At 49.9% G+C, this 19797-nt stretch overlaps 1 protein-coding gene across 1 annotated transcript; it reads right to left on the bottom strand.

The window, feature by feature from the left end:
- Window positions 1–1288: 1288 nt before the first annotated feature.
- LOC308359837 (thyroid receptor-interacting protein 11-like) lies at window positions 1289–5641 on the bottom strand (the record flags this gene model as incomplete). Its single annotated transcript, XM_080831694.1, has 1 exon — window positions 1289–5641. One exon carries the CDS (start codon window positions 5639–5641, stop codon window positions 1289–1291), a length of 4353 nt encoding a protein of 1450 aa, XP_080687820.1.
- Window positions 5642–19797: the final 14156 nt, after the last annotated feature.

The raw sequence follows: 19797 nt of genomic DNA, 5'->3' as shown, positions 1-19797 counted from the left end.
TGAAATGGATGTCCATATATCAGAGTCCACTGTGATGGAAAGCCTGAGATTAAGATCCTATAGGAAGTGTTGTCTTGGCATCCGGTAACTTTGGAGGGCCTCAAATGGCCTCACTCCCATGTTTCCTTCCCACTCTGCTCCCACAGATCAGATCCCCTGGCCAACAAGCCCTCCTTAGCACAGGGACCAGGCACAGTTTCTTCCCAAGTAAGGTCCAGTTCCCTGACAGCCTGTGCAATGATCCAGCAAATGAAGATTTGAAGGGGCTTTTGAAGAAATGAACAAGGGAGTTGACCATGGACATTCCAGGGAAAAACCGCTTAAAGGCTAATCAAGAGGAGCTACTTATATAATTTAGGGTAGAACCATAAGCTTCTGGGTTTTCATTTAAAGAATAAGATGGAATTCATTCCCATTTCAAATGGTCCCTAAGGCAGAGTGATTTGGGGGAGGGGGTGGGAAAGCAAGTCAGAGAATAGTATACTCCTAAACAGGCAAACATACATAAGGCCTGAGAGAAATCAGGTTCTCCATAGCGTGCTTTTCCAGACAACAGAAAAGGAAATGATTTTTAAAAACCAGAAAATAAAAAATAAACAAAGAGAAATGAGACTTACCTGGGAAAAGCGAACTTGCATTTTTTTTTTACCTTATATTCATCTTGTACTTTCGTGCTATTCACCTCGTTTCCCAATGATGAGTGTGTGCTCGTATACCTGATACATTTGGAACACTAAAACAAGTTGATGTGTTCTCTACATAAGGTATACATAGACACCTGGCCCTTGTGAAAACCTTAAAGCATTACAAACATTGTTGGAAGAATCCTTTGACCACAGCCTCCAAGCCCAGCAGTGTCGACTCTCCTACAAAAGTCAGCACTGCTGTGGCATCTGGGTGGCTCAGTCTGTTAACGGTCTGCCTTTGGCTCATGTCATGATCCCGCGGTCCTAGGATCAGGTCACAGGTCAGGATCCCTGCTCCATGGGGACCCTGCTTCTCTCTCTCCCTCTGATGCTCCCCCTGTATGTGTGCCCTCAATTTCTGTCAAAAAAAAAAAAGTAAAATCTTAAAAAAAAAAAAAGTCACCAGTGTTTTCACTTTGGTGAATACTTCTGCAGTCATTAAGAGACCCCTTATTTGTTAAGTCATAAAAGAATATGTGTCTTGAGCTGAAAGCAAAACCGTGAACATTTGACATTTTGAAAAAGGACATTAGGGGATAAGGTAGACACACAGAGTGACTTGGGATCTTCAAAGCGTGGTCTCACTCTGGCTTGACAATCGTCTAGTTCTTTGAGAGGTCTTTGGCCGCCATTCCAACCTTCTCGGCAGGTGACAGTATATGCGGCATGTACGTGGGTAAAGCATCAGTGACAGCACTTAGAAGAAGGTGCTCCGATCCAACCATTTCCAGTCCAGGTGGGTTGATAAGAGACACAGCTGTGGTGCGGGGCTTGACATCTTTTTTGGGGGGTGTGGATCCCAGGGTAGCGTTCAGTCGTGGTGGGCCTTGTTGCTTAGGCACTTTTCCCCTCCCTCCTGAATCTGGAGGCTTCATGTCATGAGCAGAGGGTTTGGGCGGTGGAAAAGCTGATTGAGATTCCGCTTCTAGAAACTGGAGGAAAAGTCCTGAAAAAGAATGCTTGGCCACAGCTTGGTGATCTGGCTTTGCAGGTGTGTTGGGGGCGCTTTTGGATCCAGGCCCCCCAGTCACCCCGCCGGGCACACCCGCGGGCTCTTGGCTGCGCAGCTGCCGCAGCTGGTCTTCTCGGATCCCCAGCGTGCTTGCCATCAACCTCAACGCTTCCTGCCGTTCCGCATCAGCTGCCTGCAAAGATCCCACGAAGAGTCTCCTTAGGAGGCTTTTGTCCACCATTCCTTCCAACTGACTTACTAAGGTCATCAGTTTCTTCTGTGTGTCCTCCAGTATCTCCTGCTGGACCTCATTCTGTTTCTTGAACTCTTGGAGTTGGTCTTCCTTCACCTCCAAGTCGGCATTTGTTTGATGCAATCGTCCCTGTAACGACATCACTTTTCCTTCCAGGGCGTCTGCCTTTTCCCTCCACTCGGCCAGTTCCAGCTTGAGGTTCGCTAGTCTTCGATCACAGTGCCTTCCCTCTTCCTGGGAGGCGGCGAGCCGGAGCACAGCTTCCTCCTGCTGGGTGACCACGTGCAACTGCTCCCGCAGCGACTCTACCTGCAGACTGGCTCCGTGGCTGGCCTTTTCCATGGCCGCGGAAGACAAAACGAGTTTTCCCTGCAAGACCGTCACTTCCTCTCTTAGCTGAGCCACTTGGTCTTCCGAGGCCAAAGCTTCCCAGTGACGAGAATCTTGGGCGTCTGCAGCGAGGTGCCGCTCTCTCTCCAGCTCCTGGCTTAGGAGCAATTCTCTCTCACGTAACTGGTGAACCTCCTTCTGGAGGGCACAGGCTTCCCTCTCTTTCTCTGTCAGTGCCAACTCGATGTCATCTCTCTCCTGTTGACACACAGCTGCCTTTTCCTGCATTGACCGAACGGCGTCGACGAGCCGGTTCAATTCTCTGGTCTCAGCCTCTTCTTTCTCTTGCAACAGTTGCTCCAACGTGAGTACCTTCTCTTTCGTCCCAGCATGCTGGGATGCCTCCTCTCGCCGCATCACTGAAAGCAGCCGATTTGTCTCTTGCATCGCCTGATTTTCCATTTCCTCTTCTCTAGATCTTTCCACAATCTTTGCATTTTCCTCTTTCAGCCTACACACATCCATTTCGAAATCTGCTATCCTCTCCTTCAGATTGGTGACTGCCTGCCTCAGCAGCTCATTCTCACTCAGCTGGCCCCTGAGCTTCTCCTGTAAAGAAAGCAGCTCCTCACTTTTCGCTTGGATTTGGAGCTCCTGAGCCTGAAGGGAGTTTTGAAGAACGGCCGGTTTCTCCTTCCGCTGCTCCATGTGGGAATCGCAATCGCTGTGTTCCCGGGGTTTGCCTTCTCCTTCCCCCGTGGCAGCCCCTGAAGCAATCCATCTCTGCTGATCCTCCCGGAGGGTTCGAATCATTGGATCTTTTCCTTGCCCTGATTTTCTGAGCTCCTCTACCTCCTCTCGGAGCACCTGAGAAGACTCACTCACTAGGTCAGATTTCGTGGCCTTCAGGGAGTCGGCTGCCTCTGCGGAGTCGCTGGAGGGCTGGAGGAAAATCGCGTCAAGGTTCCCTAAAAGGAGGTCCTTGGCATTGCAAAGCTCCCCGATGCGGAGCTGAAGTTGGGCCAGTTCCTTCTCTAGCTCTTGGAAGTTTATTTCATGGCCTTGGCAAGTTTGGATCTGGTCAAGAGAGGCTGTCTGCGGTTTCAAGACGTTCTCGCTGTTGGTGCAAGCCCACGCCCGGAGCTGTCGCAGATCTCTCTGAAGCTGGGGTGACTCACGCTTCAGATTTTGGACCGTGGTCAGCACCTGCTCTTTCCACTCCTCCATGATCTTCACTCGCTGTGTTAACCTGTCCCGTTCCTGTAGAAGTTGCTGGAACTGATCGATACGAACTCCTCGAACCTCATGACCAGTGCTGGGTGTTTGTAGGATCGTCAATAAAGTCTGGCATTTCTGACTTAACGCATCCACTTCCAGGTCTTTTTCTTGAATGATGTGTGACAAGTTCCGAATCATTTCTCTCAACACCTCCTGGATGCTGCTTTCCATTCTCGTGGCCAGTTTTTGATTTTCCTCTTGCATCCTCTGGAGGTCTGCTTCCCTGGCAGCAAGTCGATCGGTCATTTCGTGATAGTCCCTTTTCAGATTGCTATTCTCCCTCGTCTTCTCATTTAGGACGGCCAAGACCCGTTCGCTTTCCAAAGCACACTCTTGCAATTGCCGCTGAAGGTGTTCCACGTGCCTGTTCTGGCTGTCAGAAGCCGCAGAGATGCTGCTGGAAAGACCCTGAATCTCCACATCCTTTTGCTGGATAATCCGAGTGAGTTTCCCGATCTCCTCTTTGGAGAGCCGATCCACCTGCTCGGTCAGTCGGATGTTCTGTTCAGTGAGAAGCTGCAGCTCCAGTTCCTGTTCTTGGATTCCTTGGACTAATCTTTGAATTTCGGCTTTAGATGGATCACGCTCTTCACTTCCGTTCTCTCTGGGGAGAGGCTGGCTTGCTCGCACTTCCTCATCCTCACAGGCTTCTCTTGGAATTTGCCGGCTTTTGTCAGGCAACTGGGCTTTCAGCTCTTCTAGTGCCACTTGCAGATTCCGAAGCATCTCGTCTTTCGCTGCGAGGAGCTGAGCGTGTTCAGTGTTCATCTCCTCCTGCCGGTGTTGAAGACGGTCCACTTTCTCCTTCTCCTCCTGTAAGGACTGAAGCACTGCTCTCTTCCCCTGCTGCTGGTTGTGAATGATCTTCTGTTGTTCTTTGATTTCCTCCTCGAGATCATCTTTTACCTCGTGGAGCTGAAAGACCTCACACTCTAGCTCTACGATCTCCTCTAGGACTTTAGGGTCAACCACGGGGACAGCAGGACTCTGTTGTGTGAGGCGCCCCAGGTCTTCGTCCACGTGAGGATGTTCGTCTGTCATGGATGGGAGACGCATGTCTTTGTCCTCCACGGATGCGGGTAAGGTGTCATGGCTTCTTAAGGTTTCGGTCGACTTACCGAATTCCTCCCGAAGCTCTGGCCTTTCTCTAAGTTCTTTGATGTACTGGTCTTGCTCTCCGATGTACTCTGTCAATTGCTTCTGCTCCTCCAAAGCAAAGGACAGCAGTTCTTTCGTTTCCTGGTGGTCGGCGTCCACCTGCTCCATCCTCTTTCGGAGGTGTAGTATCTCCAGGTCTTTCTGTTGGCCGAGCTGGATGAATCGTGCATTATCTACTGGGGACCAGTCTCTGAGACTTCGCTCAGACTTCTCTTCGAACAGCTTCTTTTCGGCCCGACACAGTTTTGCCACTAACCGTCCTTTCTCTATTTTTAAAGCCCTCACGGCAATGTTGTTCTTAAGAGAATCCTCGTTGTTGCGCAGAACTGATTCCTCCAGCTGATGTCTTGCATCTTGGAGCTCGTGAACCAACTTTTGCTTTTCTGCTCGGAGATCTGAAGCAAGGTTGTTCAAACTGTCGTTCAGCTGCTGCATTTGGGTAAGTTGTTGCCTCAACCTTCTGAGCTCCATTTCCCTTTCCTCAAGAAGGTCATCGTTCACGTTCCCGGCAGCGTCTTGGTTTTGTAGGTCTTCCATCCGTCGTTCATAGTCCATCAGTTGTTTGCGGTGCTGGTCAGTGAGGTCTGCAAGCTTCTGCTGGTGGACGTTTTGCAACACCGCCACTGCCAGCTGATGTTCGTCCATCTCCCGCATCCGCTGCTGCTCTAGGTCCCTGATGTGGCTCTTCAGTCGCCACACTGTTTCTGGGTCGATGGTATTTAGTCCCTGGGTGGAACACGGGCACAAAGTCTTCCAATGAGTCACTTCAGCCTCCAGGGTTTCAGTCTCACGGAGGCGTCTATTGATCTGTGCCTGGGATGAGATGACATCAGCCAAATCCGTGGCATCCCCAGGGAAAGTCCCTTTCCCCAGCACATGTGTGTGAGTATCAGAGATGTCCCTGGTCAAAGAGGTCTGGCTGCTGTCCAAGGCCCCTAGGGAATGGCCTAGGCCACAGCCCAGGCCACCAGCCCAGGAGAACATCTGGCGGTCAAACAACTGCCCTGGTCCGCGGTGAGAAAGCGTCCAGTCCAGTCGGACTACCCCGCCAAGTGTCACAGAACCCCTGCCTGCGCGAGGCTAAGAATCAAAAGCCAACTGCCGTTGCCAGGCAGCGCCTGCGTGGCCCTCCCTTACCCCCACCTCGCGTGCGCTCCCGCGCTCCCGCGCTCCCCCTGCTCCCGCGCTCCCGCGCTCCCGCGCTCCCCCGCTCCCGCGCTCCCCCGCTCCCGCGCTCCCCCGCTCCCGCGCTCCCGCGCTCCCCCGCTCCCGCGCTCCCCCGCTCCCGCGCTCCCGCACGCCACTGCTGGGCAGGTAGTTCCAAACAGCCAAGGCCCTCTGGCCACTGGTCTGGGTCCCAGCCGCTCATGCTTGCAACTTCCCACACCAGGCCTGGGCCTTTGCCCTCCTTCCCCTGCTTTGCTGGCTGTCCTGGGGGGCCCCTAGTGCATGCCTCTGCCTGACTGCCCCCAGGTGCCTGCCGCCAAAAATGCACCTGGCCCTCGACTTCCCCCTAAGTGGGATCACAGTACACAAAGTCCAGCAGCATGAGCTTTCCACGCAATAGTATCTTTTTCATTGAGGTGAAAAGTACAGTCACACGCATCCATCCAGCTAGGAGAGAGGATCCTCGGTGCAGTTCACGGATGTCTACACCAGCGCAGACAACGGACCTCACGGAGACTTTGCATATTTCCAGCCTCCAGAGACTCCAGAGTGTCCTGCCCCTCCTTGCCCCGTCAGCCCTGCGCGGACAGCTCGGACAGTGCCTTGGTTTGGTGGTTCTCTGGCCGCCGCTTGCCCCGCGCGTCTGTCGCCTCCGGAGGCTGTGCGCCTAGACCAGGGAGGCGGTTGCGCAGGACCGTGGAGGTGCCTGGTCCGCGGGTCCTCCGCTCTGCACAGAGTGGCCCAGGTGTGGGGCGGCAGAGGCCCGAGTCCGCCCCGCGGGGTCCCGGTCTGGCTCTAGTCCACCGGTTTTGGTCAGGAACCGCTCCCGCAGCTGCAGCGCCGGAGCCCGGCTGCCCGCCGCCGTCGCCATGGTGAAGCCGCAGCTGGCCAACCAGACCCCTGCAGGGGAATGCGCCCACTCCCCCCGCTGCGTTTGCGCGGGGTGGGGTCCGGGCTGGGAACAGGAGGGCTGGCTGCTCTCTTGGTGGCCTGCTCCGGTCCCCTGCCGCCACCACGCACCAGGCACAGGGGGTCCTGGCCCGGGACTGCGCCGCGCCACAGACTGGAGCCCAGCTCCGGGGCGCCGCCAGAGTCCCAGAGGAGCCGCTTGGTGGGTCTGCCCTCGGAGACGCCCCCTGGGCGGGTCCCTGCCGCCCTCTGTCCTGGCCCCGCCCCGCATCGCCCTGGGGGGACTGCACCTGAGCCTTCCCCCTCCTTCCCCTGTATAGGTAATTTACATATAATATAAATATTGTATATATTTATGCTGGTGTCATATATAGATGTCGGCATATGCATACGTGATGTAATATATATTTTTATACATATTATATATTGCACATATACAAATGTAATATAATGTATAGGTACTATATATGTATTCCCCTCCCCCATATTTTTCAGATCTCCAATCACATGGCATCTCCAAACACTGGGTCTCCCCAGGACTGCACTGAGAAAATCTGTACCCAGATCTAGTGTATCCAGTTTCTCTTTTTATTTGAAAACACACTTCCGTTGTGCTTGCCTCTTCAAATCTTTGATATCCCTAATCCACTCATGACCCTTGCCTTTTTCTCTTTCGTTAGAGGTTTATTTTCATTCCATCCATTTTAGGGAAGAGAAACACCAGGTCTTCCAGAATCCAAAGACTAAAAGTTTAAACTAAAGAAGAACACACACACACACACACACACACACACACACACACACACACACGCATTCCATCTCTGAAGCATTTGTAGGTAAAACCCTTAAGGGCATACATTAATCAAGGATGGGTAGTGCTAACCCGTGTAAGTGGATAAAGAGGGCATGGCGCAGGCGGGCCTCACCAGAAGAGGACCTGTTGTAGGAAACAGAGAACAAGTCAGTAGAAAGGCGGACTAGAACGGTGGGAGACCAAGGGTGTAGGGCGCACGGGCAGGGTCGAACTTGCTACAGAAAAGCGGAAGGACGTGGAGGTTTGTAGGGTAAAGGCCGAATGGTCCTGGCGCACCGGCAGGGGTTGAGGGGGACGGGGAGCACTGCGGGAAGCTGGAGAGGATCGGACGCCAGCACTCCGACCTGAGAGGCGCGCCGCAGACGCCGGGGGTTCAGAAGGCGGCCTGCACCGCAGAGGGGCGGAGGAGCGGGATCCCCGCGCTGGGGCTGCGAGAGCGCCGCGCAGCGCAGGGGCGTCTGGGCCCCTCCCGCCAAGCACGGCCCTTTGGGGAAAGGACGCGGCGCGCGGAGTTTTGACAGCCGCGGGAGCGGAGGCAGCCCGCTGTCTCGGGTGGGTTTTGCCGGGGGCTGGGGCTCTGCGGGCGGGGAGCGTAGCACACCGCTCGGACGTGGGGGTGGTGACGGTTGTGGGACCAAGAGGGGAGCGAGCGCCTCCTGCGGTTCTTGGAGTGAGGCCGCCCTGGTGGTCGCCGCCGGGGAGACTCGGAGCTGTTAGGTGAGCGCCCGCGGGCTCCCTGCCTGTAGCTCCTTCCCACCCGCCCAGCCCGTCCTTTTCTCCTCGGGGCACACCCCACCTTGCTGAAACCCCGAGATCCAGAGTGGTGTGCAAAAGTGCGCCCTAGCTTTGTAAAAGTTCTGGACAATTTAGGTGGGTTACTGAAATGCTGAGGAAAATTGGAAATGACATTTTTTCCCCCTTTACAGGGTACAGGACTGAAGTCACTCCGTGTCATCTCATTTGATTTCTACTTGAAATTGTCCTGTGTATGTAGTGTTAAAATATAGTGTGTGGGGGCGCCTGGGTGGCTCAGTGGGTTAAGCCTCTGCCTTCGGCTCAGGTCATGATCCCAGGGTCCTGGGATGGAGCCCCGCATCGGGCTCTCTGCTAGGCGGGGAGCCTGCTCCCCCGCCCCCCGCCCTCTGCCTGCCTCTCTGCCTACTTGTGATCTCTCTCTCTGTCAGATAAATAAATACAATCTTTAAAAATATATATAGTGTGTGCGTGCAGTAACTACAAAATAAGTAAGTTTATTTTCAAAAACTTGTATTTAAAACGGAATTTAATTTTTTTTTAAGATTTTTATTTATTTGACAGAGAGAGCAAGAGAGGGAAGACAAGCAGCGGAGTGGGAAAGGGAGAAGCAGGCAACTCCCGCCCCAGCAGGACGCCCAATGCCTGGACTCGATTTTAGGACCCTGGACAGAAGGTAGACGCTTAATGACTGAGCCACCCTGGTGCCCTAAAATGGAATTTTTTTTTCCCCTAAAATGGAATTTTAAAATGCTTTAAGATTTTAAGGAATCTGGCTGCCTTTAGTTTTTTCTAGGTTTTTTTTTAGACGGTTTTTGAAAACCAACAGTTTTGACAAAGGACATAATTTTTTGTTTGGGGACATAAAGTTTTAACGGTTCTGAACAAAACATGTTAAGTGTGAAATAGAGAATAAAACATCTCTCTGAGAGACCTACCTCTAGGACCAAGCGTTGTATCTGACACATTGTGGACATTTAACAAATGATTGCAGAATGGGGGAATTCTCTTTTTAAGTGGACAGACTTGTTTTAAGAAGCCATTTAAACCCATCATGCCCATTATATGATCCTCACACATCTTTGGAACCTTTAGTAGACAAGCTTGCCTAGACAGTTACCTTTGAATACACCTGACCAAATCCCATCGGAGGAGCTTCTCTTTCAGGAGATCTGCAGTGGGATCCCAGAATCTGTCTTTTAACCAGCCAGGTGATTTTTATGCACAGCCAAATAAAGGATCCATCTCAAAGAGGCTGGGATCTCAAGGCTGTGCCACCAGAATTGTACAACCAGGTTTCAAGAACTAGGGTGGCTGTGAGGATTTTGTGCACTAAAGAATGGCCTTCCTTTCTCTCTGCATGTCAAGTTAATTTCCTCTACTATATTAGTCTTTACTCCCAGAGTCGGATGCTGCTGCTGCTGGTTTACAGACTCACCTCATTACATTTTACCATCAGAGAAGATTTTGTCCCGCTCAAATTCGAAAACGACTAGAAGGATTCAGATTGATCTTACTGAGATTGTGCATGCCAATCATTTTGATGTACAAAGAAGAAGATCTCACCACCTCACACCAGTCAGAGTGGCTAAAATTAACAAGCCAGGAAATGACAGATACTGCCGAGGATGCGGAGAAAGGGGAACCCTCCTACACTGTTGGTGGGAATGCAAGCTGGTGCAGCCACTCTGGAAAACAGCATGGAGGTTCCTCAAAAAGTTGAAAATAGAGCTACCCTACGACCCAGCAATCGCACTACTGGGTATTTACCCTAAAGGTACAAATGTAGTGATACGAAGGGGCACGTGCACCCGAATGTTTATAGCAGCAATGTCCACAATAGCCAAACTATGGAAAGAACCTAGATGTCCATCAACAGATGAATGGATAAGGAAGAGGTAGTATATATATACAATGGAATACTATGCAGTCATGATCGGGTCATGATCCAAGGGTCCTGGGACTGAGCCCCGCAGGGGCTCCCTGCTCAGGGGGAACCTGCTTCTCCCTCTCCCTCTGACCCTCCCCCCTGCTTGTGCTCTCTCGCTCTCTCTCTCAAATAAATAAAATCTTTAAAAATAATAATAATAATAATTAGTTGTTACCTCAGTACTATAAATAAGATGTACAAACTGCTTAGAAGGGTGTCTTAGTCCATTTGAGCTGTTGTAACAAAATACCACAGACTTGGTGACTTAGAAATAATAGAAATCTACTTCTCACAGTTCTGGAGACCAGATGTCCAAGATCAGGGGGCCGGAATGGTCGAATCAGGGCCATCTTTGGAGGCACAGACTTCTCCTTGTATTCTCACAGGGTGGAAGGGGCTAGGTAGTTCTCTGGGCTCTCTTTTCTAAGAGCGCTAATCCCATTCATAAGGGCTCCACCCTCATGACCTTTCTCTTTTTTTGAATTTTATTTATTTCTTTGACAGACAGAGAGATCACAGGTAGGCAGAGAGGCAGGCAGAGAGAGAGGGGAAAGCAGGCTCCCTGCTGAGCAGAGAGCCCGGTGCGGTGCTCAATCCCAGGACCCTGAGATCACGACCTGAGCCGAAGGCAGAGGCTTAACCCACTGAGCCACCCAGGCGCCCTCCAACCTCATGACCTTTTGCTGGAGTTTCCCAGGAAGACACATGAAGCCTAATGGAGACAAACCGACAGAGACCATAAGCCCCGCCTTCATGGCTCGGCTGTCGGGCTGGTACCATCCTGGGTGGAGGATAAGCAAGTGGAATCTGGGGAGACGCGATTCGGTCTAGTAATGTCTCAAGATCTTGCTTAGACACGGTGATTCTGAGAAAAGGATTTAGACAGTCCCCCTTCACTGGGGCTCCTCACACTCCTCACCACTCAGCCTGGCCACCCAAACTGCCACCCCAAGGTAGAACGCAGGCTCTGGGGGAGCTGAGAAGGGGCAGGACAGAGCGGTGCTCAGGACACTGGCTCTGGACTTGGACCACTGGTTTTGCAAAGCTGCTCTCCGACTTGCTAGTTGTGTGACTGTGCGCAGCTACTGGACTGCTCTTGGCCTCATGCTCTGGGGGGATGATCATAGTGGCTCCTGCTGGCATGTTTGGGAAATCGAGGGACTTAATCCAAGTACAGTGTATAAAACAGTCCTTGCGGTACTAAGTACTCAGTGAAAGACCAGACAGACATGTACTCCCATGGTTGTGGCAGCATTGTTCACAAGAGCCAAGGTATGGAAACCAGCCAAGTGTCCATCAACGGATGAGTGAACAAAGATGGAGTAGATAGCTACAATGGACTATGATTCAGCCAGGGAAATGCTGCCATTTACAACAACAAGGAAGATCTTGAGGACATCGTGCTAACTAAGGTCAGACAGACGAAGACAAACACCATACGGGACCTCTATTTTTAAGACTTTATTTACTTATTTAGAGACAGAAAGAGGGAGAGGGAGGGAGAGAATCTCAAGCAGATTCCACATGGAGCTTGGAGCCCAATGCAGGGCTTGATCTCAGAACCCTGATGATGGCCTGAGCTGAAATCAAGAGTTAGAACCTTAACTGACTGAGCCACCCAGGTGCCCCTGAATGGTACCCCTCTATGTAGCATCTAAAAAAAAAAAAACTAACTTGTAAAAACAGAGTGAAGTGGTGGTTACCAAGGGCTGGGGGCGGGGAAATGGGAGAGGTGTTGTTGAAGGCACATAGTGTACCTGAAAGATAGATAAGTCCTGGAGACCTAATACACAGTATGGTGATTATAGTCAACAATGGTATCAGAACCATTAAACCTGCTGAGAGACTAGATCTTAATTGCTCTGAACACTAGAAGAAATAAGAATTATGTAACGTAATAGAGGTGTTAGCTAGCAGTACAATGACAACTGTATTGCAATACAAAAGTATCAAGTCACCTTAAACTGACACAATGTTCCATGTCAAATATACATCAGTAAAAATAAAGAAATAAACAGTAGTTGTTCTAACACAATTCTGGACCCACAGGGCTGAGCATACAGGCTGGTTCATGAATGGAGGTCTATAGAGAGGTGTTTAATATCATTTAATGTTGACACCACCACCACCACTACCACCACCACCATCATCACTGAGCCCTTCCCATTCTAATTGTTTGGGAAGCATTTTGCAGACCCTTGATTTCTTGGCTTGTGGCGAAGGGAAAACTCTAAGAACATACGTCCACCACCAGGTTTTCTCAGAGACTCAGAACGTTCAGAAGCACATTTTGGCCTGGCGGTTGGATATGGACAGTGGCAAAGCAAAGGAGAAAGGAAGAATGAACTGGGAGAAAAGGTTCTCCTGAGCACAAGGGCCAAGATTTTTCATGCGCCAGGAATGGTCTACGTCCATGTGACACCTTCGAAGCTCAGCTAAGTCAGTTAATTAGTTTTACCTCAGGAATGATGGTCCTTCCTTTCTCCCTACTTCATTCCTCCCTTTCTTCCCTCTTTTCTTTTTGTTCTTCTTCCTTTCTTTTCTTCTTTCTTTCCTTCCAAAGGAGAAAGAACAAGAGTTGATGAGCTAAGAGATACACAATCAGGCCAATACCCAGACAAACCAGTACACCAAACACCAACTGAACCTCAAGCAATTCCCCGAAAGCCAGTTGGCTATATTTCCCATCCAGTGATCATCGTTCCCCGAATTCACCCAAACCCCTGATATAAAGCTGAAGATGGAAAAATAGAGACAAACAAACGCAACAGGGCCCTTGGAGAATGGAAGTCATCAAGCCCTGCTTAGAGAGTTGTTCAAAGACAGTGCCTATAGCTGAGGGAGAAGTGCGGGGAGGGAGGTTTTTTCAACAGACACAAAGGGAAATGGGCATTGGAGCCTTTAAATAGGAAGGACTGTAGGGACGCCTGGGTGCCTCTGTCATTTAAGGGGCTACCTTCGCCTCAGGTCATGACCCCAGGGTCCTGGGATAGAGTCCCACATCGGGCTCCTTGCTCAGCAGGGAGCCCACCTCTCCCTCTCCCTGCTTGTGTGTGTGTGCATGCGCTCTCTCTCTGACAAATAGATAAATAAAATCATTAAGGAAAATAGGCAGGACTATAACGGGAAGAAGAAAACCTCAAGCAACACCAGGAGACTGGACACACTCCCTCAGAACACACACAAACGTGGTGGAAAGACCAGCACAAGTAATTTAGACAAATCCCACACATGGAATAGGAGGCAGACACCAACACGGAGATGGATTTTTCCCCCAGAATGAGTAGGGCACAGGGTCACAACCTCTACATGGGAGATTTTCTCCAACGGAGTTTAAATTCTTCTTTCTTCAATTCTACACAAGTGGTATAAAGTGACCTAGCATCCTAACAACCCATAAACTATGGAGATTTTCTTCTTTTTCCTAATTTCCATGTGTCCTCCTTCCCCAGATAACACTATGTCTGTTATGTGACCCCCATCAACAGAGACATTCATGAAGCCTACTGCTTAACAGTGTGTGTTCGATGGAGTTCCTGGCTAACTCAGTTGGTGAAGCATCTCACTCTTGGTTTCAACTCAGGTCATGAACTCAGGGTGCTGGGGTCAAGCCCTGTGTTGGACTCCATGCTCAGCAGGGTGTCTCCATCTAAACCTCCTCCCACCTGCTCACGCTCTCCATACAAAATATATCTTAAAAAAAAAAAAAAGTGTGGATTCAAGAGACAACCTCTACGTGCTCTTGGTCAAGTCACGTCAACCTTCTCTGCTTTAATTTCCTCATCTATATAATGGGAATAAGATAATAAGAGCACCAACTTCATAGGATGGTTGTGAGCATTCAATAAATTACTATTTAAATTTCTTAGAACAGGAGCACCTGGGTGGTTCACTTCGGTAAGTATCCCACTCTTGGTTTCAGCTCAGACCATGAACTCATGGTTGTGAGATCGAGCCCCACACTGGGCTCAGTGCTCACGTGGTGTCTGCTGGGGATTCTCTCCCTCCCTCCCCTCTCCCACCACCCGCGCTCTACCTCTCTCTCTCTAAAATGGATAAGTAAATAAAATCTGAAGTTCTTAGAACAGTCATTGGCTCATATTAAGTGATCAACAAATGATAGAAATCATTACTACTACCAGTAGTAGTGGTGGTGGGGTGGGGGTAGTACTACTACTACTCCTACTACTCCTACTATTACCACTGTGATTCCCAAAGTCAGATTAAACTACCTGGACTAAGACAAAGAAGTATAAAAATTGGGAAGAGGAGAATGTCAGGTTTTAACTTCTTCCTATTGTGGAAGGAAAAAGCAAGTTACCTAGGGAGCCATCACATGATTTCCATTTGGAACAGAGCAGGATCACAAGAAACCTAGGCTGGACAGTATCACTGGGTATAGTCTGAGGCGGGCATTGGAACAGACAGTACATTTCCAGCCTCTTCATGCAGAGAGCCTTCGCTGAATGAATGAGTCGTCACGAGCCATTTCAGAGAATCCTGGTGGGCAAAAGCTGAACCACCCATTCAAGCGATTCCAGAAAAACACCCAAGGATGTGTTAGGAGGGAATTCTCCTGAAAGTACCAGCAGAATTACCTAGGTCTGCCACTCCACCTCCCCCAAGGAGGAGAACTATACTCCAACTGACCTGTGGCTTAGCCTTCTAATGCAATCATGGAGAAGAACAAATCTAGGTACTGTTTCCCATGACAGTGTTTCTTCCCTGCTCTGCTCACATTTCTGGACTCTTCCTCAAGGGAGAAGAGAAATCCTGCCCTTCTGTACCCATCATCTATCTGTGTGTACCCAACCCCGGAAGCACACAAATGGCTCAGCTGATCTTCACTGGGCCAAGTGTAGCTGCAGGTCACTACACTGAAAGGCAAACGCGCTTTCTTCTGCTTTACGCAAGAGATGCCAGCGGACCGCTCCTGGCAGTGCTTTCTCTCCACGTTCTCCTCCTCTGTCTACCAGGTGGAGACAGGGTCTTACTTGTCAGACTAGGCCGGACGATACTCCAGCCTCAGCGGGGAGAGGCACAGCCAGTCCCTTCCCATTCCGAGCAGCGGGAACAGCAGGACTAAAGGCTCCTGAGTGGGAGCACAGTTGGCGCAGCTGGACGGGGTAGCGTGAGCAAGGCAGAGGCAGGAGGTGAGCTCAGAGAGGGGGTGGGGCACCTGATCATGTGGGGCCTCGTGCTCCATGACAAGGAGGAGTAAGATGAGTGTGACTGTCTGACACAGTCTTTACCAGATCACTCTGGCTGCCTTGTGAATAGATGGAGGGTAAGAGCGGCCAAAGGAGACCAAGGAAGCAAGGGGACTGTGGCTGTCAGGGAGGAAGGATGGCGCCTGGCACCAGGGTGCGATGCAAGAGGTGGGAAGCCCCTGAAATGAGGCCTTTTTCCACCTGCGAGGTTTTGTGACACTCGATTTGTGTCAGAAATCAGAGGTGGAACTAAAGGGGACCTTGAACCTTCGCTGGTCTAGGCACCCTCATCTGAGGTCACATGGGCAGACACTGGGCAGAACCTGGCATGAAGCCCCACGTCAACAGTCTTCCACCATGTGGCTCCTGTTTGGTCCCTGTCACCATCCCTTCTATTTCTGTGGTTTTGGAGAGACAGATCCACCAAGAGCTACTGCACTTTAGAGGCTCAGAGTAAAATTGAGAACTTGCTTTTCATTGATCATTTCTGCATTACACACCACCTACTTCCCAGAAGGACTTGAGACAGCTTGCAGGAACAATCATCTTAAACCATCTGCTCAGCCGCTGAGAAACATGTTTTCAGAGACTCCTTAAGGCCACAAGGAAATGTTTAAAATGCAACAATAAGTGAAAAACCTAGGACGTGACACTTTGCTCCCTATCATATTATTACATAACAGAAAGACGCAGAGAGGGGAGAGAGGGAAGAAAGAGAGGGAGAGAATGAGCAAGAGGAAGGGAGGGGAAAGGAAGGGAACAGAAATGAGGAGGAGAGGGAAAAAGAAATTGGAAAGGAACATTAACGGTGGTTATTTCCCTTCTTAAAATGGTCTGGACAGACCTCATCATTAATAACATGGTACCCTGAGATGCTGCAACTAAGATGATTTTGAAGGGCAGTAACATCTTTTTAATGTTAATAGTTATGCATTTATAGATCGAATGTGGATTTCCAAAATATAGCTAACACATCCAAACCATGTGTCGGCTCAATCTCATTCCTAGTGCAATTGAAAAATTTTATTACATTTTAACTTTATTCCAATTCAATTAATAAAAATAATTTTCTCTGAGCTAATAAAATTAGTTGGCATGGGAGCCTGGGTGGCTCAGTTGTTTGGGCAGCTGCCTTCGGCTCGGGTCATGGTCCCCGGATCAAGTCCCGCATCGGGCTCCGAGCTTCGCAGGGAGTCTGCTTCTCCCTCTGACCTTCTCCCATCTCATGCTCTCTCTCACTGTCTCTCTCCTTCTCAAATAAATAAAATCTTTAAAAAAGTAGTTGGCACTTTCACCGTTTGACTTGGAAATGTCCTTGACCAGACTGACGGTTCATGAGGTACTCTTTCCACCTCCGGGTTCCTGCGGGGCACATTCTGCTAATGGTTCTGGCAGTTCATTCTTCGAGTCCCATTTTCTCCTGCCTCCAAGACCAATGTTCTCCCTGCCCTTCCCGCCTCCATTTACAATCCCCCTGAGGTGCTCTGGCCGCCAGCTGACGCCTGGTTCCAAAGCCATTGCTACCTGATTTACCTTTAGGTGACCTCTGTGCCCTACGTCCAGGTACTGATTTCTCTTTCAGTTAGGTACTGATGCTCGAGACTTAGTGGCTTAAATCAACAACCATTGCACTACCTCCCCTGATGCTGTGAACTGACTAGGTTTGGGCAATTCTTCTGCTCTATACGGTGTCCACCGGGGATGCAGATATCTGCGTGGCACAACTCCGATGGACCATCTACGATGGTTTACTCACGTGGCCAGCAGCTGCGGTCAGGTGGATGCTCGCATGGGACCGTCAAGCGGAGTGCCTCACGTCTCACCCCCGTGTCTTTTCAATGCAGCCTGAGCTTCTCACAGCATGGCATCTGGAATCTGAGAGGCAAGAAGCAGAAACTGCTCAGAAATCCCGGGACATCATTTTCGGTGCCTTCTGAGGGCTAAAGCCAGTCATGGATCAGTACAGATTCAAGGGACACAAGCTCCAACCCTTGGTGTGAGGAGTGGCACATACACAGGGAGAGGGAAGGGATGGCTGGGGCCGGCCTGGGAGACGGGCTGTCACAGTGCCTCTGCCCACAGCGAGTGTCCTTCACAGCCCGGATGAACTCTGCAGACCGCTGCTTCTCGAACGTCAGAGTCCCCGTAATGGCCCGGAGGTGGAGTGGCAATGCAGCCCCGACTCAGTGGATCTCAGTGGGTCCTAGAAAGCCACGTTTTAAAATTTTCAGGTGATGGCAGATGCTGCTGGTTCACACTCGGAGAAACAAGGATGCTGTTTGTATACTGGAGGTAGCCGAGGGTTAAAGACCACAGACCTGAGGTCAAAATCCATCGCTACCTCTTTTTCACTGTGGCTCCTTGGGTATCCTCGAGCCTGTTTCCCCACCTGCTGAAATGGAATCGTGAAACAACTGCAAGAACCAACAGGAGGAAGGACGATATGGTACCACTGACGCTCTTGTAGCTGTGTGTCAGGGGCACTTTACTTCATCCCCTTTCTCCCCTGTAGTCTCATCACCTAAAATTAAAGTGGGAATGGGAATGACAGTACCTACCACCTAGCGTGGTGATGAATCTTCAGGAAAACCTGGAAGGAACACACTGTGAATATGTGAGAAGATATGGGATATATCCTTGCTCCCCTTATGCCTTTCCTCCTTCTCAACCCCATCATATATCCCGGCAGGTCAATGTTTGTGATGATTTGGGGGGCAGATGGGCTGCAAGGAAGCAAGGGCTGAGTTTTAGAGGTCAGGGAAGTGGGAAGCTAATCCATGGTCTATGTCTAACCATGACCTACTCCATGGCACATTCCTTCCTTGTCTGGAGCCAAATGACAATCATGTGCCCATTAAACAGACATTTGTGGAACCTCTGCACAGCAGTGAGCAAAAGCATGTATAGCAAAAAGGTGGTCAGGTGTGCACGTCATCATCTAAACTATGCTGAGCTTCTCTGGGTTGTAGGTGACAGAAGATCATTTGCATTTATTTAAGTAGAAAGGAGAGTTTCTTATTTAAAGAAATGGGTGGGGGTGCACCAGGGTGGCTCAGTGGGTTCAGCCTCTGCCTTTGGCTTAGGTCATGGTCTCAGGGTCCTGGGATCGAGCCCCATACTGGACTCTTCGCTTGGCGGGAAGCCTGCTTCCCCTTCTCTCTGCGCCTGCCTCTCTGCCTACTTGTGATCTCTCTCTCTGTGCCAAATAATAAATAAAATCTTTTAAAAAAGAAAGAAAGAAATATGGGGTATCTCATAATATCCCTGAGGAAGAATTAAACTGTGGTCTCGAGAGGGACAGAAGTTAAGAACAAGAAAAACAGAAGCCATGACATTCTCTTGCTCTCAAATATTATATACATATATATGTGCATATAAAAATATATACACTATAGACACTCTGTAAATTTTAGTTGTTAGATATATAAATGACATATATATTTTTATATATCTTTGTCTCCTGATTCCTCTGTCTCCTGCCACAATCTGTCAGATCACCGTTTCTCTACACATCGGCTTCACCCTGTTCTTGTGTAAGGCAGAATTCTTGCTTCACAGAAACTGATTCTGACTGAATTTAATAGAAAAAGAAATTATTGAAAGGCTATTAGGAAGGCAAAAGAACAAGACAAAACCTGAAAAAAAACAACAGGCATAAAGAGAAGCTCGACAGCCAGACACCACCAACATTCCGCTGCAGACCGAGCCCGGTAAGGACGCCACTGCTGCTGCTCCTGCGAACCCACCGTCTCAGCTTGTCCACCCTCCCCACCTGCTGGCCCCAGGCGCCACGAGAACAGTCTCTATGTCCCCCGTAGCAAGCTTGTGAGCTTCTGTTATGGAAATTTACAGTTGTATATAATACACACACACACTACACGCACACACGCACACACACACGATACAAACATACAGATAGATACACATACACACACCCAAGTACAGAGAATGGTATAAGGAACTCCCATCACTAACTTAAATAATTCTCAACACGCAGCCCATCCCCACAGCCCCCATAACATTTTGAAGCAAAGATCTTTTTTTTTTTAACAGATTTTATTTGTTTATTTGACCGAGAGAGATCACAAGTAGGCAGAGAGGCAGGCAGAGAGAGAAAGAGGGAAGCAGGCTCCCCGCCGAGCAGAAAGACCGACTCGGGACTCGATCCTAGGATCCCAAGATCATGACCCGAGCCAAAGGAAGTGGTTCAACCCACTGAGCCACCCAGGCACCCCTTGAAGCAAGTATCTTCATCCTATCATTTGACCCACAGCTACTTCAACATGTGTCTCCAGAACAGGGTTTCCCAACCTTGGCATTCCCCACATCTTGGGCCCCATCGTTCTTTGCTGAGGGC

Source organism: Martes martes (assembly GCF_963455335.1).
Source record: "Martes martes genome assembly, contig: SUPER_18_unloc_1, whole genome shotgun sequence".
In the NCBI taxonomy this organism is placed as follows: domain Eukaryota; kingdom Metazoa; phylum Chordata; class Mammalia; order Carnivora; family Mustelidae; genus Martes; species Martes martes.
Note: the sequence above shows the minus strand (reverse complement) of the source record. Positions and strands in the feature narration are given on the sequence as shown.